This window comes from Halyomorpha halys, unplaced genomic scaffold (genome assembly GCF_000696795.3).
Source record: "Halyomorpha halys isolate HHAL.00 unplaced genomic scaffold, Hhal_1.1 Scaffold51.1, whole genome shotgun sequence".
In the NCBI taxonomy this organism is placed as follows: domain Eukaryota; kingdom Metazoa; phylum Arthropoda; class Insecta; order Hemiptera; family Pentatomidae; genus Halyomorpha; species Halyomorpha halys.
In genome coordinates, this window is record NW_027108122.1 from 767,081 (window position 1) to 789,875 (window position 22,795).

General features: G+C 32.7%; 2 protein-coding genes and 1 pseudogene across 4 annotated transcripts in view; 1 reads left to right on the forward strand and 2 right to left on the reverse strand.

Moving 5' to 3' along the window:
• Positions 1 to 2,320: 2,320 nt before the first annotated feature.
• Positions 2,321 to 10,366, reverse strand: LOC106690665 (uncharacterized). Of its 3 annotated transcripts, none has more exons than XM_014436176.2 (4): positions 10,293 to 10,366; positions 7,016 to 7,169; positions 3,874 to 6,938; positions 2,321 to 3,746 (listed from the first exon to the last, which is right to left on the reverse strand). In XM_014436176.2, the coding sequence occupies exons 2-3, from the start codon at positions 7,122 to 7,124 to the stop codon at positions 5,419 to 5,421; spliced, it is 1,629 nt and encodes a 542-aa protein (XP_014291662.1). In that variant the 5' UTR covers positions 7,125 to 7,169; positions 10,293 to 10,366; the 3' UTR covers positions 2,321 to 3,746; positions 3,874 to 5,418. The 3 variants fall into 3 exon arrangements, with proteins under 3 accessions (XP_014291662.1, XP_014291675.1, XP_014291668.1); XM_014436189.2 differs by having other exon boundaries at positions 10,261 to 10,293; XM_014436182.2 differs by lacking the exon at positions 10,293 to 10,366 and adding an exon at positions 9,238 to 9,366.
• A 4,727-nt stretch (positions 10,367 to 15,093) lies between these two features.
• LOC106690656 (RNA cytidine acetyltransferase pseudogene) lies at positions 15,094 to 19,321 on the forward strand (annotated as a pseudogene).
• Positions 19,322 to 21,796: 2,475 nt separating this feature from the next.
• Positions 21,797 to 22,795, reverse strand: part of LOC106690464 (keratinocyte proline-rich protein) — a 14,647-nt gene continuing 13,648 nt past the window's right edge. Inside the window, exons 8-9 of the mRNA XM_067046498.1 lie at positions 22,726 to 22,786; positions 21,797 to 22,651 (exon numbers count right to left, since the gene is read on the reverse strand). Of these exons, the coding sequence (XP_066902599.1) occupies positions 21,797 to 22,651; positions 22,726 to 22,786 (916 nt within the window). The remainder of the gene's footprint in view (positions 22,652 to 22,725; positions 22,787 to 22,795) is intronic.

Here is a 22,795-nt window from a genome sequence, read left to right on the forward strand (position 1 = left end):
AGTGATTCTTTCTGCCAGAGGGAGTGTTGGGTTTCGTTTCTGCCGAAAAGCTATGGAGAATTTAGAATTTAGAATTTAGAATTTAGATTATATATACTCATTATTGATTTCAGGTCTTATATATTAGTGATTTATGATTTTACTTGTGTAATATGGCTCGGTAGAATGTTATTGTATTAATTTAAGAAATCTAGAAGAGATACATTTGTTTGTAGAAAAGACGGGACATAGTTCGGGAGAATGTTACACGCTAAAAGCTAAATTTGCACAAGTGTACATTTTATATGTGAACATGAAGCAAGGTAAATATTGACTATCAATAGAAGAAAACCTACCTTGATTCAATATTGCAAAAAAAATCTTATGTTCATAGTTTTAATATCAAGACAGCAAAAAGTACTACTTTCCTTTATTTACCCCACTGAAATTAAGTACTTAATGCAAGGAAAGACTGAAGAGTGGAAAAAGTGGAAAGACTGTTAAGGTGGCCTTTTTTTGCTTTATTTATTCGGATGATATCCAAAAAAGAGCATACACTATAATTTCATTAATTCACTCATCTATGTTCGCACCAGTCTCTTCGATCGCCTTGCACCTAATAGAACCTGCCCTTGGTATCTGTATATATAAACTGCAAACGCTAAAGTTTAGGGACGGCATTTCTGGCATTTTAGGATTCTAACCCACAGCGGAAGGAATAAAGAAACGGTTTGAGAGTTAGAATCTTAGGACTAGGTATAAGGATTGAGATTAATGGGTTTTGATTAGAAAAAAGAGCCATCGTGCCTCACCCGGTCGAAATCCTGTGCTACGCCCAGAATGTCCCAGAGCATATTGCTTGCTTTCGAACGCATAGGTTGTACCATCAACAACACGATGACCTTGTTGAACTGTGGAATGTCCTAAGCGAAATCCAAATTGGTTTGAAAGAATATTATGGATTTCGAGTGTGTGTTGGACTCTTTTGAGAAACATTTTTCAAAAAATTTTGAAATGATCGAGACCAAGCGGAATGGTCTGTAGGATGACGTATTATATATTTATGAGTATTATTTTTGAATTCTACGGAACGTGAAAAGTAAAATTTATTCTTGGTCGATTCGATTATAAACCAAAATTAAGTCTAATGCACTATATGCTTGTTTGCAGAAATTTACTATAGATTCGGAAAGTTAAAGTACTTTAACGTGAAGACTTGAGATAAGTCGGTCCACTTGTTCAAGACATAATAGTAATTTTATTTTTTCGCTATTTCCTTTTTTCCTCTGTCTTCATAAATAACCGAGATATGGCTCGAGGAAACTTCTAGAAATCAGACGCCATTTTGAAACAAAACTGTGGATTATTATAACGAAATAAGAGGATCATTTTCATATGACTTAGTAGAAGATAGATAATGCCAAATCTAAAAAAATAATTGGCCCTGTAGTATTAGAGAAAAGCCGCAGACTGCGTAAAAAATAATCTGCTTGGCGAACAGACAGGTTTTTTTTTTTTTTTTACTGGAAGATTATTGATTGACCGTGTGTATAGATGAATGGAATATGGTCCAGGTGTGGTAAAAAAAAAACTCAAATAGTAGAATTATACTATTTTAAAAATAGTAATAATTAATAAAATAGTATAATTCTACTATTTGAGTTTGTTTTTTTTACCGCACCCGGACCATATTCCGTTTTTTTTTTAATTTGATTTTTACATTTTATGTATCTTGAAGCATAAAACCTTAAATATTGAGAGAGTGTATTATTATTATTTTTTTAAAAATTAATTACACAATATTTTTAAAATCTTATGATAATTTGTTGTCAAAGTGAGGTTTTAAAGAATAATTTAAACTATATATATTAATGTATGCTATTTAGAATTGATAATGATTTTTTATAATTAATGTCGAAAGTGATATTAAATAGAACCTTTAATCTACATAATTACTTATCATAAAATCAGTCTCTAACAACAAAATAGTATGTATACAAATATTATGATTTCAAATCTCAGGCGTGTAAATTAGAAAATATATCTATGTTTAAAAATAATGAAAGTCTAATATCGTTGGTATTAAGATAATGATTTAAATTATTTTGTCATCTGTTTTCTTCCATGACAAATCTTTTTTTATTCATTAGCTTTATTAATTTTTTCTTTTTATTGTTTCAAAATAGTTTTAGTGTTATTATTTTGTCTCTTTTAGAAACATAAATAAAGTTTATTAGACATTCTTTATAGCTGACCACCTGTGTCTTACCATTATCACTGGACAATTTTTTAGCTGTTTTTTTTTCTAAGGACTATGTAATTAAGCAATTGTTACAAAACATTATCAATATACTCAAATAAGAGTTTCCTCCTTCCTTTATTTAGTTCAGTAAGTATACAAAAAAAAATTAAAAATTATTAAATTATGTCTTCTTATACGTATAATGATGGGAGAATCGGCCAAGACCTTAGTGCAGGTGATGAAGTAACATGTGAATAGAAAGATGGGGAATAAGCGGAAGTGAGTTTGGATGATGAAGAAGACCACTTGGGATTATTAGGATTTGGTGCAATAGAAGGTGATAAGGGTTTTTCTGGAACATAGAACGAAGATTGAAGGAAGGGTTTTGCAACCGTCAGTTTATGGGAAGGTATAGTCAAAGGAGTAGACGAAAATGTGAAAGGTGTTAAAGGAACGATTCTTGCGGGACTATTAAGTAGTGACTCTGGGGTACCTACTGGTGTGTTGAGAAGTGTCTTTATCGAGGGGTTAGTGCTGACAGGAAAACTGAGGTGTTTAGGTTTACCATATGGAGAGCTGAGGATTGACCTAACGGAGGGACTAGAAACGGCTGGGTATGTGAAGGGACTAGGAACACCAACTGATGATCTAGAAATTGAGGGGTTAGTTCGGATGTGATAGTTGTATGGCACAGAGACACTGGCAGGAGAACTTTGCTTGCTCTTAACTGAGGGGTTGGTACTGACAGGATAGTTAAAGGGATCAGGTACAATTACTGAATTACCGAAGGGTTTAGGTACACTAAACGGTGCGGTAAGACCCCCAATTTTTGGTAAATGGGGTTGTTTAACATATCTTACTGCAGCCGATTCGATGTGGTGAAGAGAAATTGGGTCGTAAATGGCGGGTTCAAATAACATTAAAGGACCAGTGTGTGATTTGACATCGAGCGGTATTTGCTGGTCAAAGGATAGGCTGATAGATGGATCGAAAACTGGAGTGTATTGTTGTTTTGGAAAACGTCCAGCTTTTACGTTTCGATGCTTTACTGCCTTTTTCTTTGTAAAAGGAGATCTGCGCACCGACAGGTTTGGAATATAAGCTGGAGATATTTCTATTTCTGAACTTGGATACCTCTTGGAACTTATTCCTGTTCCAGGCCTACCAAGGAATTGGTGGTGATGGTTTAGGTGGTGAGGAACATTGTGACCGCTATGTACTGCAGAGTGTTCTGATGGCAACGAAATGTAAACACGAGCTCTCCTTTTTCTACTAGAACTCCTAGATTGACTTGATCCAGTGCTATGATGATGGCTTCGGGAGCGAGTTTTCGATCCATTGGAGTTGCTCTTTCTACTTTCCGTCGAAGTAGTAGGTGGTTGTGAAGTCGTAGCCACTGGTTTTGGTGTTGTCTGCTCTACGGTTGTTTCATCAGAAGTCTGCTCGGCGCTCTCTTTGAGTGTAATATCGGGCTTGCTATATTTTTGATCTTGTTTTGTATCAGCCGCCACGACGATTGGGTTGCCTATATAGAAATATTAATAATTTTACTTAGTTTGTACAGAAACATTATAATTCCTATCAATTGCTAAAATGGTCTGTTTGAACATGATTATGATCATACATGGGAGAAAGCGTTACAGAGGCGTTACCTGAGGTGGTGGATGAAGATCCATTTTTCTTCCCTCTTTCCTCAGATGATGACGATGAGGAAGAAGAAGAGGAGGAAGAAGAGGAGGAAGAGGAGGAGGAGGACGAAGAGGAAGAGGAAGAGGAAGAAGAACGGGCAATAGAAGATTGTACAATGAGTACAACTACAAATATTGTTAAGACCTTCATTGCACTACTGTTGATAATCGAGTAAACCAAATGTAACTCCACCTTTAATATATCTGCCTATTGTTTACTTATTAATAACGCACCTGAGCTAACATCAAATCAAACATACAGATTTATATGTGATATTCTTGTAAAGTATGTCACAGGAATGGATATTAAACAAATCATGCACTTTCACTTACTATTACAAATAGATAAATCTTTAGTTTGAATGATACCAACCAATACATACACTGAACTATGTTTTCTGAAAATATATTATATTCAAAATGAATACCCAGAATTAGTTTCGTAAGGCCGTATATTAGTATATAAATAGAAAATCGCATATATTTGTGGTATAGTGGTTATTGCCTCCAACAACAAAAAGGGATCATGTCCTCAATATCAGCTCCAGACTGCTTCGTCAAATACGGCTGATTAGTTTTCTAAGAGCGCTTGAGTGGATGGAAGTTGCAGTTTTTTGTAAAGAATTTAATATTGTAGTGCAACGTTCTTAGTCTTTATGCACCTCATACTAATTAAGACAAGAACCAAGTTGGGTGGAAAATACAAGCTACATATTTATTAATATCAGAATCACGCTCAGCCGTAGCCATGATTAACTTCAGGTTTCCTAGCTATCTGAGTAGGTAGATCCCGCTCGGGCTTTCCACATTGTTTGTCAAATTTCCATGTTTTGAGTCGGCAATATTTATTTTCAGTATTTTTAGCTGTTGATTACAAATCAAATTTATGTATGGATAAAAATATAGTTTATAATATATAATACTAAAATAATAGTTTTATTTGCAATAATCCACAATGATGTTTTGTACATCTGGATACATAAATAGGAAACATAAATTTTGGTCATGTACAAAAGTGTTCATCAATGAACCATTAAGTTACAATCAACATCAAGTTACAATTATTAAATTTAATAAAATTATCAATTTAGAATTGAGAATTATATATCCAAGAAATAGGAACAGAATTAAAGAAGGTTCTATAAACCTGTGTGAAATAACCAGATTGGGGGTACGAATAAGTCAATTCTTTGTTATATAGTTTATTAATTAGTATTAAGTTATATTAAATGTTTGGATTAATAACAATTTCTAGTATATTTGCTCGGGAAAATAGCATAATTAATAAGACGGAAACGGACGTGATACAATTATTATCTAATTCATTATTATTAGGCATCTTTCAATAGTTAATACATAATTTTAATTGAATGTCCATGCCCCACTTGGAGCTGGAGGATTAATAATACTGAGTTACATGTAATTGAAATTGTTTGGATCATCATATGTGGCTGCATTACCAAATAAAGTAACTAGAGGATCGGAATCATCTGATACCGAAGTTCTTGTTTAATAAGACAAAGAAGCTGCTGTTTTAATAGGAGGTGAAGGGTATGACACAGAATCTTTCCCACTGTAAGCAGGAAGTGATACAATGTTAGGATGGTTACTAACAGATTTGACAGGAGAGGAAGGGCGATTTAAAGAAGCTGAAGAGAAATCAGGTAGTGATGAGCCGACAGAGTTCCCTAATAAGGGTACATAAATGATGTCTTCCTGGGACACCTCAGGAACCAGAGATACGTGACGTAAAGGAATAAGAACTTGTGGTTGAGGAATATGCACAGGAAAGGAAGGAGGATTTACAGAAGCCGTAGAGACACCAGATAAAGATGCGGTGTCAAAATTCTGAATCATAGACATGATATCTTCTTGGGAGAGTTGAGAAGACACAGGTATATTTTCAGAATTCTGTAAAGGACCAAGAACTTGTGGTTGATGAATATGTTCAGGAAAGGAAGAAGGGTTTTCAGAAGCCGTAGAGACACCGGATAAAGATTCAGTGTCAAAATTCTGAATCATAGAAATGATGTCTTCTTGGGAGAGTTGAGAAGACACAGGTATATTTTCAGAATTCTGTAAAGGAGCAAGAACTCTTGGTTTATGAATATGTTCAGCAAAGGAAGGCTGATTTACAGAAACCGAAGAGACACCAGCTAAAGACGAGACGCCAGAGTTCTGAACTAAGGAAATAATATCTTCATCGGACATTTGAGGAGGCACAGGCACACTTCCAGAATACTGTAAAGGGGCAAAAACTTGAGGGATATGTACAGGAAAGGAAGGAGGATTTAAAGAAGCCGAAGAGATACCGGATAAAGATGAAGCGCCAGAGTTCTGAATCAAGGAAATAATGTCTTTTCGGGACAGTTGAGTAGGAAAGGGCCCATTTCCAGAAGGCTGTACAGCGGCAAGAACTGGTGGTTGATGAATATGTATAGGGTGATAAGAACGCATGTAAGATGACACAATATGGCCTGGGTTCCCGAAGTTTTGAGGTGGATAATTTAGTGATGGAAGAAATTGATAGGGATCAGGGTCAACACCAGTGTTCTCATTTAATGGAAACGGTATCAAGGGACCGTTCTGAGCTGGAGGAATGTAATGGAATGGTGGAGGTGATTCATGTTGCTGTGGAGCTGAAGTTTGTGAAACTTTAAAATGATTTGATCGAGGATGGTAAGAACTTCCATGCTGAGGATGAGAAAGTGTTTTAGGAAACAATAAGTCTGCGTTGTTTTTTGAAAAAGAGATGGTGTTAAGTTTTGTATTTCTAGAAGCTGATGAGGATGGTATGGAGGCTGGAAACAATTGCGATGGAGTAAAAATCTTATGATCTGGCAATTTCAGAGATTCCGAATCTTCCTCCCAAGAAAATTCATCTATTAACTTTTCTAAACTTTCTGAAACAGCTGGCAATGAGGTCTTTTTATTGGTCTTAGGGGATAGTTTTTTTAACTTTGTTGAAGTCGTCGGTTGTGTAGTATTTTTGTTCAACAAATTATTAAATAAACCAAATAGAGACCAATCTGAAAGAAAAATTAAATAACAGATAAGTGATCATTGATTACATTACTTCAAAATGTTGTATCATCTAAGTTTTTACCATAATTTTCGGTCGTGGTGGTTGTGGTTGTGACGGGGAGGAAGTTTTCTTGGTCTAGAACGCATTCTGACAAGATGACCAAGTTAAGAATTATGATGAAGATTTTCATTGCAACAGTTACCAATCCAATATGCTAGCAAGCTTTCCACCTTACCTAAAAAAACAAATTGTCATCCAGTAATCCACAATCAATTAAATATTCATCCCTACTAAACTAAAAAAAATGTTTTCAATATTTTTATTTTGAATATTGGTTCGCAACTCCGGTGATTGCAGATATTTCATGATATAGAATAAAGATATTGTGAAACAAATATTTAAAAAAACAAAAAGCAAATGTAAGTAATTACTACTTAAATATATGGAACTGAGGTTATATATTTAAGGCAGCTATATTAAGGTGGGCCAAAATATATGTCTATATTTTTTTTTTAACTTATTCTGCGGAATACTTTAATAGTATAGTTAAATGCATTGAAAAAAAATCTGTACCGCTACAATCAATGAAGGGTCAGGGGTTCAGAACTTGGTAAAGAAAAATTGTTTTAAACAACGGTTGTACTAGGTTGACCACGCTCAACCACCAGATTTTTCTTTACACCCACTTTATAGTTACAGAATAAATAAATAAATTATTTGCCACTACTGGACACGAACCCCGAACTCCGCTGCTGCATCAGGAAAAAATTAATCCCGAATTAGTGCTTATGAGAACTTATTTAAATTCATCGCCCAAAATTTGCCAATTTCCCGAATCCCAGTCAAAACAGAATCAATTCTCTCGAAAATTGAAATCTCGCTATTTTTCTTTTTACTGAATTGTGGTGCTGTAGGATTGTTGAATGACGTTGGCACAATTACCCCTCCTTCATATGCAGCAAATGCCCGAAAGGAATCTCGTTTCAAGAGATCAATTAGTTAGAATCACGTTTCTTAAGGCCATCCTTAGAAAGTTTTTTGGGGAAATAATTTTTCAATGAGGAGCTGTAAACCATTCAAGATCGACTTCCAGGCAATATGATCATCCAAATGATCGATTGGGGCTTCCGTATGCTTTTATATACATTACATACATAACTTCAGTATCCACGAGAGCTAAGCGTAGATAAAAAAAAAAAATAAATAAGGATAAGAAATGACACACACGGGCTCCAGTAAAAGACTACTTTATTTGTCTTACTAATCCTTCTTATACATTTTGGTAATGTTTATATTAATTTTCTAATATTTGGAAGAATGATACTAATGCAATTTATTCACTTCAATGCAAGGTACATATACCCTATTCACCACACATGTATCTCACTCACACCATAAAGTAGACGAGGATACTCGAGATTAATCCTGCGCAGGTGTTCCTGCCAGTGGGAGTTTCAGTTGTTCAATATGAATCGTCCAGCCTTCTTGGGTTCTCTAATGCTCTTTATAGTGACAACAGTATGTTCTCCTATAGTTGTTTATTAGGGCTTAGGGGCGTAAAACCTAACAGCCATCAACGCCCATCTTCTCTTATGGTATGGTTATCACACTGAATGGTCCTTCGTATCCCTGTACCTCCTTACCCTTGTTAGATCCCAATGTCCTGTATACTTATTCTTCCCCCTCTCTCTCACTACCATTATTTACATTTTTAACTGTTAATTTTAAATCTCAACTGTCAGTCCCTCGTTTACATCTGCACTGATCACATCAGGTATTTTCTATTTTTTATATTTCTTGTTATGCCCCCATGTATTACAGTTTTGATATTTCCTTATTGTTTTCTGGTCGTTTTATTTTCCCTTATACTTAGTCTAGTTTGCAAAGAACTTTAACTCTGATCCATTCCCATCTCTAAGTTTTGCTCATACCACTGACTTCTTTTCACACTACTTGTATGTACTTTGAAAGAATATATAATGTTGTCGAAATATAAAGCATGACAAGTAAATGAGTATAAATTTCACCTGTATTCATTTCAATTTCGACAACATTATATATTCTTTTAATTGATTCTTTAACTGACTACCTCCACTTTTATGTTTTTTTACATCACTCCTTCACTCTTACTTAGATACTACTTTCACAATATCTTTTTATTTTTAGCTCTGATGAAGTCCTATAGTCGTTCGAAACATCATTTTGTTTCTTCTTGACCACACCCACTGACCATCTCCTTCACATTCAATTACGGTCAATCATTTTTATATATAAACATTATGTTAAATAATATTACTACTTACTTAAAACTCCAATTTTTCCTGTTAGTACTCGTACGTCAATATCAACTGTTGTGCCTGAGATAAATAATTGCCACTTAAGTCATGTGTATATATATATAATATATGTTTATATATATTCGGCACTTTTGCTTATGAAACGATTAGATTAGACAACGCAGAATGACCCCGACCCAAGATTACAGGAATCTGTGTTATGGGGCAACAAGGGAAATTTGTGATGTTTTTCCCTGTTCATAGATAAGTTCCAGTTTTACAGCAATATAATATTAAAACCTGGAGTAATGCATTTATAATTGGCCATTTGGGGGGGGAGGGGGAGGCATTAATTTTTCAAACTAAAAAAAAAAAAAAAAAAAAAGGAAAGTTAGAATAATTGAATTTTCGAACAGGTTTTTGGATTTTATAGTCATTATCATCAGTAGATGGTTTTAAAAACCATGAAGATCAACTTAAAATAATATTATTATAATTTTTTAATAAATTATAATAATAATATAAACTAATTCATTTTGTTTCAGCCTATAAAAGATCGAGGAGCATTCTGTTGGAAGAATAATGGTGTAATATTAAATAACAAATAATTATTAGGGTACTTACCAACATATAGTGTGAGTTTATCGCTAAACTTTTACTATGATTAATACATGTTAGTAATATCATACCTATAACGGCAAGAATACACCTTCAGAAAAAAATCGTCTTGGACCAGACAAAAATTCATACCTTCTTAAAAAAATTCATTTTGCAGAAAACAACAAACTTTACGACTCTATAAATTATTGAAAAATCCTATTTTTCAACAAAAAATAAAAAACCATTTATATTAGTTTTCATATCCAAAATAATTTATATTGCCGATGCAAAATGATTTTTGTCAGCAAATAAATAAAATACATTTTGATCTGGGATTCATTACACTTAGTTTTTACAAAATAAATTTCCAATTATTTTCGGTAAATAATATACCAAACAACCAAAAAGAAAATTAATATTTCACTTTTATTATTTAATTAATTTATTTACAACTATGTTAAATCGATCATGTTCTGGCATACGTGTTATTTCCTGACTTGAAAACGCTGCCTCCTTGTTCAGAAAACGAGATAGGACTGAGCTTATTATAGCATTATGGGCTTGGAACGGCTCCAAATACTTGTTTAGAATCCATGCGCAGGCTTTACATGTTCGAAAGTTTAGGTCCAAACCTACGAGATATCATAGGTTACATTAATGTTTATCACATGTGCCCTTTTTCGTGAAAGTGTCATTAGGAGCCAATAATAATATCTTAATCAAAAGAAAAATCTTGATAAACAACCAAACTTTTTCTACATTTGACATCATTTAATAATTTTATTGAAATACTCGAAAAGTTAAAAAACCTCACCCGGACCCAACCTTTACGACTTGGCAGATCTCTATCAAACAGCGAATTACGAATTTTAGACTTATAGTAATATTTAATGAATTGTTCAAGATCGTGAAAAAAAAAAATCCCATTTTTATTTTATTATTAATAGAATAAAAGTAGGAGTTGAAGAAATCTGTGTCTAGAGGCTAGATCATTCGTACACCTGGTCAGTTTTCTCTCATTTTCGTGGGTTCAGCTTTTCTTCACTCAGTTATCTTTACTTCAGATTTATCTTTGGTTCAAGTCTTCCGCTAAAGACCTATTCAACCCCAGAGTGGGATTATCAAATTTTATTTCCCGGGACCTCTGCGAAATAGATATTGACTAATCCAGGACGGATTCTAATAAACAACGTTCTAAACCAAGCACTCTGGTAATTAAACAGTTAATATGTTAGGAGATTTAGTGTTTGATAAATCTATTTATGAAGTGTTGAATGATGGAATTATTTTCAAATAAAACATTTGTTTAAAAATATGTAAATAATGAGATAAACATGAAATTTGTAATTCGTTCATCCACTTCTTCTCCATTTCTAGTTTGTCTTTGTAATAAATTACCAACTATGAGCTGGTTTGTGTGGAACGTTTGTTTGATATTTCCTTTTCCATTCTTTGGACACAAAACTATTTTATTTTATAATGTTTACTGATGTTCAACTTATCTATTTTTCAAAGCGACATACCTGTATGGATGCTCTACTTATAAGGGTCTCCCAAGAACCTCTATGCCTGTTATCATCATACAACTGGCTTAAAATGATGATATCAATATTATATTGGTAAATGTAGAAGTGATGAACAATAAACAGAGCTCGATTATTCACTTTATTCATTTAAATAATTTATTACATACATATGTGAATCCAATTAATCAAAACAGAGTCTAAGAGATTACCCCCAGAATGGATTGAATCCCCAGTTTCCCCCACCATACCATCCTCGCCCGCCGTACCAGCCACTCCCGCCACCATAACACCGCCCCTGGCCATCGCCTTGTACATCATCTTCAGGATTTTCGGGACCTCCTTCCATGGTCGGAGGCTTCAGGGCATCATCTTCGATAGCGACCAAAGGATTCTCGGCGGCATCGCCTTTCGTTTCTGAAACAAATATTCATAAGGGTTTATAATATTATCTTGCAACAATATATTAATCAATTTTATTGGTTACCGGGTCACTGTGCATTAGAGGAAATTAGCTTGCTGATACTATCGTAAAAAAAAGTCAAAGACGGGCTTGTAGTGAACGCTACATTTACCAAAGTTTTTTGGGGTCAAAGAAAAGGCGCGTGAAACTACATTAGGTCCAGAGGAAAATAAACTAAACTAAGAATTGTTGCATACAGTGTTTTGCTTAGTCAAGCATTCTTACAAATGATAAAGATGACAAAGTATTAACCCCCTTAAGGATAAAGCACATAAGTACTGCACATCCTTTCAGAATAGGTTTAAAACTGAGCAGGATTAAGTTGGACTAGGGAAAAATATAGCAAAAATCTTGGAAACTAGAAAAAAGTAGGAAAATCTTTTTATATTTTGAAAAAAAATTAAATATATAACAAAACAAATTTTTATTTCATGTAACTTTTAATTCTTTTTAGACTATTGGTAAACTATTGGTGCAGGGCAAAAATGACCTCAATGGTTCAAAAGCCCAAACAATTGTAAATGAATAAAAACAATGTATCACTATCCAATAATTAGTTAATATACTATAATATTATAAATATTGTCAGAAACTTTAGAATAGAATTTTAGTCCTAGAATTAAAAGATAAAATAAAACATATTGATATTAAAACACCATCGTTAAAGATTTAAGAATTCTAAAAAAAATTAAAATATGAAAAACATTAAAATATTATGATAAAAATGATAATGAACAACTTAAAATTTGATGCACATGATGTGTATAGAGATTAGATTCTTCCTGAGACATTACCCTTCGTTCCTGAAACACAAGTTCATATAGAATTACAATATTACTGATCTCTTTCGGAAATTAATCATGTTTTTGAATAATATTTCAGGTCCTAGAACGCACAAAAAAAGTTTAACATTAATATTTTCAATAAGTTTATAAAAAATATAATAAATCAATAAATATTCTCAGTTAAACATATTAATACTTACATCTGATTACAGCATTAAAACTATTTTGATTTGTAGAATAACAATTTGGGGAATAGGCTCAATGAATGACATTCGAAATGGTCCTCTTGAACAGTACTTAAGGAAAAGAACTGTTTAAATGCAGGGGAGATTTCTGCCTTCTCTGTTTGAAACAAAAAGAGTGGCTGTATTCACACACAAGAGAGACTTTATTCATCCATGCTGCCCAAATACATCGGGTGGCTACATTACACAGCATACTAATCAATCCGTGATTTGACATATATAAATTACATATAATTACATGGTATAATAAAATACATAACAGTTGTTTTCCACACAGTTTCCTTTTACAATCAATTCCAGTCTATACACTAAATACAAATATTTCAATACATTCCTTTTTTCTTTCCCTTTCTTGTTCCTTCAATTTCACCATTTTTACAATTTTTATTTCACCCGATCGACAAATTCACTCTTCCAAATTCACCCTCTCAGATCCTCACTAGTGACCCGTTAAACAAATTCACTATTAGTCAGCAATGTGAAATAAAGCCATTAATAATAGTCACAGCAATAGATCAGTTTACCAAAAAACAAATAAATAAATACATTTTACCAGAACAAAACTAATACATAGATTCAAAGGAAAATATAATAAAAAGCCGGTTAAAAGAAACACTTGAATGGTTAAATAAGTTTTTAAAAAAATAAATAAATATAAATAATAATACTAATAAAATAAAATAATTTAATGAATAACTAAGTTAAAACACTCAAATCGACTGGTCCACATATTAAAATAAGTAAACAAAAATGCTACAGTAATTCTACAACTCTTTCACAAAATTATTTTTATAGAATTAATATCAAGAGTAAAATGAAAATGAACTATTATTACTCTATTAGGTAAACGGATGTCCATGCACATTTAATCTCTGTAAATTTTAGGTGATAAATCAAGCATAATATATATATTTTATTTTATAGTCTGGAATTGATTATTTGAAGTATTATATTCGAAATTTCCTCATTATTATTTTAGCTCTGAATGAACTGTAAGTTGGCCGAAACATTGTAGATGCAATAAAATTAATATTACAATTATCCTGTATTACTATTCAACACTTATTTTATTGATTGTAATTCTATTATATAAGAAGTAGGATACAAGGCTCTGAATAAATCCAGATATGAATTATGAATGTAGTCATTCATTTAATGCTTAAAAAGATTAGGCTGAAGTAGCGAGATCTTCTGAATTTTAATTTTGTAACCTTCAGTTAGGTTTAAAATATGTAGCAACAAAATACTCACTTAACTTTTTCATAAATTGACGAACTTAACAACAGTGGACTTAAAGATTTTCTTTTATTATAAAATAAAATGATGCAAATGTAATTCTGATATAGTAAAAAGCAATAGCTTAAAGCTAGGTTACTTCATGCTCCGTGGTCACTATAATAAACATTGCCATAGCTGGGGGATATATAGGAAAAGGGGATCACCAAGATGGGTCCCATGAAGAGATTTCCAATAATTTGAAAGAGCCAACTACAAATTGATATTTTTATTAATAATTAATAAAGTACTAGATTACCATCGACAGCACAACTGTATAGGTATACTTACAGTGAACTGCTAATAATCCTAAATTTGCAGACTAATCATTCAGCATACTAAACCATACTCCACTAATGCATTATCTTTCTAACACTGGATCCTAATAAATTATTCAATATGTTTTTATCCTTACTTGTCCCAATCAATAAACAACCACATAAAATATTTTTAACTCAAAGAAGTAAAAACATTTAAAATAATTTAATGTATTTAATAATTTATAAAAGCTTTTATTTCGCCTGGTTTCACAACTATGTATTGTTCCTTTATAGAAAGTCATAGCTTTCAGCAAACAACAAAGTATTACTTTAATGAATGAATGGATATTCATATCAATATTCAATGATATCAATATGTCAATATATATATTGTAATATGCTCTTTTTGAGTAAATAATATATTTTGATGTATAAAGGGTTTAATATGTTTATTTTATATATCATTTTAAGATTGATAATTTGTTTTGTTTATCCAAAAAGCAAGCTAACCAATTTTTATTGTCTATAATAACTTCGTGATTCAAAACAAAACCAAGATGGCGGTACGTTGAATCAAGGCCATGTTGAGCAGATTCAAATATCATAAAAACTATTTTAACTCGTCCCCTCATAATTGAAAATACAGTAAATTAAAGGAAAAATAGAAATCAAGAAATAGTCCTAAAGAATAATATTCAGAAAGTAAATCATTTGCAAAAATACCTAACTGTTGTGCGACAATCGATGTTTACATGTAACCTGGAGGCAGGTTCTGTTATTCTGTTTGTCACGTGCGTGTGTTGTGTTACAATGGTGAGAACAAAGATTGATTCCCGAATTAAAACATTCATCGAAAATGGTGTTAAATTGCAACACCGTACTATGTTTGTTATAGTAGGTGATAAAGGAAGAGATCAAGTTGTTGTTTTACATCATATATTGTCTAAGAGTGTGGTTAAAGCTCGCCCTTCAGTGCTTTGGTGTTATAAAAAGGAATTAGGCTTTAGTAGCAACAAGAAGAAGAGAATGAAGCAAGTTCAAAGGAAAATCAAAGCAGGAAAAGTTAATATAAATGAAGAAGATCCTTTTGAATTATTCATCGCATCAACAAATATAAGGTATTGCTATTATTCTGAAACTCAAAAAATTCTTGGTCAAACTTTCGGTGTTTGTGTTTTACAAGATTTTGAAGCATTAACACCTAATCTATTAGCTAGGACCATAGAGACAGTGGAAGGAGGAGGTCTGGTTATTTTACTTTTACGTTCGATGACATCTCTCAGACAGCTCTATAATATGACAATGGATGTTCATGAAAGGTATAGAACAGAAGCCCATAAAGATATTGTTGGACGTTTTAATGAAAGATTTATTCTTTCATTATCTTCATGTGAGCGTTGTCTTGTTGTAGATAGTAAGTTAAATGTACTTCCTTTGTCATCACATATTTTTAATGTCAATCCTGTATGTGTTGAAAATAAGTCTGAAACTGATTCTGATTTGAAAAATTTAGTAGAAAATCTCAGAGATACACAACCTGTAGGATCACTAATAGCATGCTGCAAGACATTAGATCAGGCTAAGGCTGTTTTAAAATTTATTGATGCAATCTCAGAAAAAACTCTTAGGTATACTGTCTCATTGACAGCTTCCAGAGGAAGGGGAAAATCTGCTGCCTTGGGTTTAGCTGTTTCAGCAGCTGTTGCATTTGGTTACACAAATATATTTGTTACATCACCTTCACCCGATAATTTGAAAACCTTTTTTGAGTTTGTTTTCAAAGGTTTTGATGCATTGGGGTATCAGGAACATTTAGATTATGGATTAGTTGAATCTACAAATGCTGAATATAATAAAGCTGTTATTAGAGTTAATATTTTTAAGACAAATAGGCAAACCATACAATATATTCATCCTACAGATGCTAACAAATTAAGCCATGCAGAATTGCTTGTGATTGATGAGGCTGCTGCAATTCCATTACCTCTTGTCAAAAAAATGCTAGGGCCCTATTTAGTCTTTCTGTCATCTACCATCAATGGGTATGAAGGCACTGGTAGATCTCTTTCTCTGAAACTTCTCCAGGAATTGAGAACACAATCTAATAGTAATAGCAACTCTGATTTGACAAAATCATTAAACAGGACTCTGTATGAAGTTACTTTAGAAGAATCTATTAGGTACAAAAGTGGAGATTCAGTTGAAGAATGGTTGACAAATTTACTTTGTTTAAATGCTTCTAATATTAAATCATCAATTGGTGGTATTCCATCACCTAGTGAATGTGACCTTTATTATGTCAACAGGGATACTTTATTTTGTTACCATAAAGCTTCTGAAATATTTCTTCAAAAAATGGTTGCTTTGTATGTTTCATCTCATTACAAAAATAGTCCTAATGATCTTCAGCTGCTCTCAGATGCTCCAGCTCATCACATTTTTTGCCTTTTGGGACCTGTTGATAAAAGTAAGAAATCTCTTCCAGACATATTATGTGTTCTTCAGGTTTGTTTGGAAGGAGAAATCAGTTCTTCATTTGTCAACGAAACATTCAGTGCTGGAAGAAAACCTACTGGTGATTTGATACCTTGGACTATCGGTCAGCAATTTTTGGATTCAAATTTTCCTTCATTATCAGGTTTAAGAATAGTTCGTATTGCTACTCATCCTGATTATCAGTCAATGGGGTACGGCTCCAGAGCTCTTTCTTTACTGTTAGATTATTATAATTTAGATATTTATTCATTAAGTGAAAATCCAGCATCATGTTTTGAGCAACCTAACTTATCTGTTGATTCAGGTAAAGGTTTGCTACAAGAATCAATTGAACCAAGGTCCAATTTACCTCCACTTTTAATGAAATTAAATGAAAGACCTCCAGAACGGGTTCAGTATATTGGAGTTTCTTACGGTTTGACATCAGATCTATTAAGGTTTTGGAAAAAATCTGGTTTTGTACCAGTATATGTGAGGCAGACACCTAATGAATTGACTGGTGAACATTCTTGTGTCATGATTCGAGTATTAAATAAAGAAGATTCTTCATGGCTTTTAGAGTATTGGACTGATTTCCGGAGAAGATTTTCTTCTCTACTGTCTTATCAGTTTCGTGAAATGCACACATCTCTTGGTCTTTCAGTATTAAGTAACAAGAATATCAAAGCAAGTGTAGTGCCCCTAACAAAACAATTTTTGGATTGCCATATTACAAATTATGATCTAAAGAGGCTGGAAATGTATTGTCATAAATTTGTCGACTACCATTTAATTATGGATTTGCTACCTACATTATCAAAATTATACTTCTCTGAAATGTTAACTGACCTCAATTGTTCTGCTATGCAATCAGCAGTTTTGTTAGGAATGGGTCTGCAACATAAAACAGTTGATTACTTAGCCAAAGAAATAGAGTTGCCGCCTTCTCAGTTATTGGCCATTTTCAATCGTTCAATGAAAAAGATTCAGCAATTTTTAGCAACCCTAACTGAGGAAGCAGTTGAAGAAACATTAGGACTAAAAAATCTTAAACCTGTAGATCATGAAAATGGTGTAGGGAATCATATTGGTGGCTTGATAGCAGAGATGGATGCTGATGACAGAAGTTTAAGAAAGAAGCAGCGGAAAGAGCTTGACAGTTTAAAAAAAGAGTACCTTCAAGAATATGCCATTCAAGGAACTGATGAAGAGTGGAATAAAGCTTTATCTGGAGGTGCAGGAAAATCTATCTCAATTAAAAAGAGTGCACAAGTCATGTCTTCAAACAATAAAGCGTGGGATGAACCGAAAAAATTGATTCCTTTTAAAAAAAGGAAAACACATAAGAAATAGTTGTTTTCATAATTTGACATTTCTAAATGTTTAAATTTGAATAAAATTCATAGCTTTATGAATTTATAATAAAAAGTGTAATATTTTTTAATATATTGTTTTAATGGAAAACTTGTGTAAATAATCATGAATGGCTGGATACGTCCACCAATTGGCCTGTATATAAGTGAGAAACAATTATTTTTTATTTGTGAGAAAAAATTTTAATCATGTGATGCCTTTTTCTTAGTAAAATAATTATTTCATTTAATGTTTGATTGTATTTTATTTTTATTGATTTGTCCTTTCAAAATTTTAAAAGAATTGTTATATTTTCTATTTCATTATTGTACATATATAGTTATAAATTATGTAATACTTTGAAGTTTAAAATATTTTGTATATATCTATGTATGTATGTTCAAGTAAACATATATTTTTGTTTTAAAAAAAAAAATATTTTGAGCACAAAATAAAATTATTACATTTTGTCGCCCAACAGGTGTGGCCTAATTCTTTACAAATTAGGTCACAGCAATCAGAACACAGCCTTTAGAAGGGTTATTTTTGTATATTTTTTATAACTTAAGTAGTTAATGTTAATGATGGAAGATAATGTTAGGACAACTGATTGTAGAGATCCTAAAGAGGTGATTCTTGGAAAATGTAATGATATGGTGATAGTATTAAATGAAAATGATGAAGATAATGTTGTCCAAAACTATTAGAAAATAGTTCTCAGAAATTCAATCATTTGCAAAAATACCTAACTGTTGTGCGACAATCGATGTTTACATGCAACATGGAGACAGGTTCTGGTTTTTGGCGGGCATTCGTTGTGTGGACAGAGGAGAGCAAGGATGTCTTCAGGATGAGGTCCTCATCAATTTCTGTCAAGAAGGAAGCCATTTTGGACGCTAGGACAGAACAATAAGAAAAAAGAAGATACCAGGGATCATCAAAGGAAGATCGTGAGCTTGGTTAGTTTTGTATGCATAAAAATAGATTCATGTATAAAATAGATATTAATTTAAATTAAGAGAAATTATTGTAAGTGTTTGTATTCTGATTGCCTAGTTACAATACGGCCTGAGATTAAGAGTCTTTTTATATAATAAAATTATATTATCGATTAAGTAGTAAAGTTCTTAATTTGAACCAAAATTATCTTATATATTTGAAATAAAGTTATAAAACGATCAAAATTCTTTTTATTTTTAATAATTATAAAATTATTACAATATATATATATATATATGTTATGTTTACATACAGCCTGGAGAACTCTGAACCAAGCTATTCCTGCCAATTGTGAAGGAAAAAAAAAAGCATAACTCCGGAAGTTCCCATTGTTTCTCTCTGAAGGGCATCAATGGGATTAAAATTTAGAGAAGGATGAGTAAAGGTACTAGCCAGAATTCTAATATAATTAATTGCAATAGGTCTCTGGGCCACTGACGTTAAAACCTTCAGGGAGGTGTGTAATGCTAGAAAGGAATCATGCAAAGGGATTAGGATTATGAGTATGTTTCTGATAGAATTTAATAAATTTGGATTTTTTATGGGAATTTTGATTTTATCTGATAAAATGAGATATTAAGGTCATCATGTAGGGGATTATTGGTTAGATAGTAAGAAGCATTTACTATTGTTGGAAGGACTTTGGATTGAATGCATTTGATGCCAGTGTTTTTAGCTTAGTTTCCACTATCACCAATTGTTTTAAGCCACATTCTCCTGCATTCTTTCTCTTTTCTGTTTCAATTTCTCTTTTTTTAGTTCCACATTCGTTTATTATATTACATTTTTTGTTTATTTAAAAGTTAATTAAAGTTCTGATGATTACCTAAGTCATTCGCTTTGAACTTGTGCATATGCAAATAGGATAGCATGCATATGTTTTTTTACGTAGAAAGTAAACCAATGGGAGGGGTGGTATCTTACCTGTATGAGACAACCCAATGCTTTTCTTTCTTACATTTTTGTTTAAGCCTTCCGTACTTGATATGCTGTGAAGTGGTAAACTTTCCAAATATTACACAATTTTTTCTATATTTGAACTTGCTGATATCAAATGATTCAAAAAGTAATTTTTTTCACTCTGCACTCCTACTATATAGCTCAGTTTAAATTCACAATTCCGTCCGTGTATGCTTCCATTTAAGCAACTGAAACAGAAACTGTCAGATCAAATTAAAAGGGCAGGAAGAATTTGATGTTTCCACACGTATATTTCATTAATTTCTTTGGAGAAGGAGTGGTTTTGGTAGATAGTAAAAAAAATATTGGGTTAGCAATTTTGTAAATGAATTATTTTTGTAAGGATGGTTCAGGTTGAAATAAGGAAAAACAAAAAATAGTTTCAACTACTTATTAATTGACAACACATTGACCCATGCTGCAGATCTTAACTAAAATAAAAATATACAGAGTATGTAAAGGACTTGTAAAGTATGTAGGAGTATAAATATATAAAAAACAAATAAAAATGTGTAGGTATTAAAAAACATCCCTATAAACAAACTAACATCAATAATACATCTTAATACGTCTTTATACATTTTTTATTTACACATCACTTTTATTCTCTTACATTAGCTTTACCTACTCTGTATATTTTTGTTTTAGCCTTGATGAAGACCTGCAGTGTGATTTTGGTCCTTTATAAATAGTTAAAATTGTTTTTGATTTCTTTACCATAACTTGGAACATCTAATTAACTTCTGGTCTATCATCTATACATAATAAAATTGTCTATATGTATTATTTTTTTTTTTTACAAAATCATATCTTCTGGGCATTTTTTTATGTTTGTACATCATACAATTAGTTTGAAAATTTGTTGTTAGTTACTAATGTATGAGATCTAAGGCTCAGAAAAGTAGAATGATCCAGATATAAAATTGTTGGCAAAGGGCAAGTTAAAAGGGAAATTTATTCTATTTCTTTTTTTAAAGTTAATGTTTAAACATCTTAATTAGCTTAACCGTTTCACCTTCAAATCAAACCAATGATAAACAGCATGTTCTAAATTGTTGAAAATATTTTACTGAATTTAAGGTACCAATTAAAGCTTTCAATGATTTATAATCACATCATTTGATTGTTTGTGAATTGAAATAGGCATCTAAGTCGTTTTTATAGATTGAAGTGGGGACAATGGTATAGGTAAAACCTAGTTCTGCGATTAAGGCTTCAGGGGTTTGTGGAAGAACTAGATTGAAGTTAACAGGTGAGTTGGAATTTTGGACTAATGAAGGTCTGCGACTTTGGCACTATCAAAAATAGGTTTATAATTATTTGAGTCTTTTCTTTATTGACTTTAGTACTCCGACCCTCCTTCCCTACCACAATGATTCCTTTCTTTAAACCTCCACCAGTATAAGTTATATGTATAAGACAAAATTATGTTTAATAATATTAATAAAATCGACTTCCCAGTCTGGGATTGTTTTTTAAAATATATATATGTATGTATATATATATATATATGATTTAATAAATAAATTTACATGTAATAATGAATGGGTTAAGGAATCTTTTTAACATTTAAGAATTTCAAGAATAATTTTTTATAACAGTCTTACATCAGTCGCATATTTGCACAAATCTTCGATCCAATGGGAATCTATCTTCCGAATATTCTCGCAAGTAAGGATGGGGGCCTCCTGCCACCGCGACCACCGCATCGCCCAGTGGCATCACCGCTCTGTCCAAGGTCAACATCAGCTCCGTTGTCACCTTCTACAGTAGGTGGGGCTAGATCGTCATCAATTGACCTTTTACTTCTTCCACAACTGCATGGTTTGACTTTGCATGGTCCACACGATGGTTTTTTTGGTTTAGGTTTAGCAATTTGGGCTTTTGCTTTACATGGATCACATGGTTTAGGCTGTGGTTTCGGCTTAGGTTTAGGTAGTGATTTCGGTTTGGCAGGTTGGGTTTTTGCTTTACATGGATCACATGGTTTAGGTTGTGGTTTCGGCTTAGGCTTAGGTAGTGATTTCGGCTTGGCTGGTTGGGTTTTCGCTTTACACGGATCACAAGGTTTTGGTTGTGGTTTTGGCTTAGGTTTAGGTAATGATTTCGGCTTGGCAGGTTGGGTTTTTGCTTTACATGGATCACATGGTTTAGGTTGTGGTTTCGGCTTAGGTTTAGGTAGGGATTTTGGCTTGGAAGGTTGGGTTTTTGCTTTACATGGTTCACAGGGTTTAGGTTGGGATTTTGGTTTAGAACTTTGATGTTTTTGTTTACAAGGTTCACATGGTTTAGGTTGTGGTTTTGGTTTGGGAGTTAAGGATTTTGGTTTACATGGTTTAGATTGTGGTTTCGGCTTCGGAGTTTGGGGTTTTGGTTTTGGCTTGGCAGTTTGGGGTTTTGGTTTCGGTTTGTCAGTTTGGGTTTTTGGTTTACATGGTTTAGGTTGTGGTTTTGGCTTGGTGGTTTGAGTTTTTGGTTTAATTGGTTTTGGTTGGGGTGTTGGCTTAGTGATTTGAGTTTTTGGTTTTGGTGGTTTAGGTTCTGATTCGGGTTTGGTAATGGGAGTCTTTGGCTTACATGGCTTAGGCTGTGGTTTTGGTTGAGGTTGTGGCTGGGGTTGTGGTTGTGGTTGATGTGGCTGTGGTTG

Coding starts and splice junctions, on each gene's coding strand:
- LOC106690665 (XM_014436176.2), bottom strand. CDS start 7,124: ATGAAAATCTTCATCATAATTCTTAACTTGGTCATCTTGTCAGAATGC. Junction 6,939..7,015: donor CACCACGACCGAAAATTATG/GTAAAAACTTAG, acceptor TTTTTCTTTCAG/ATTGGTCTCTATTTGGTTTA.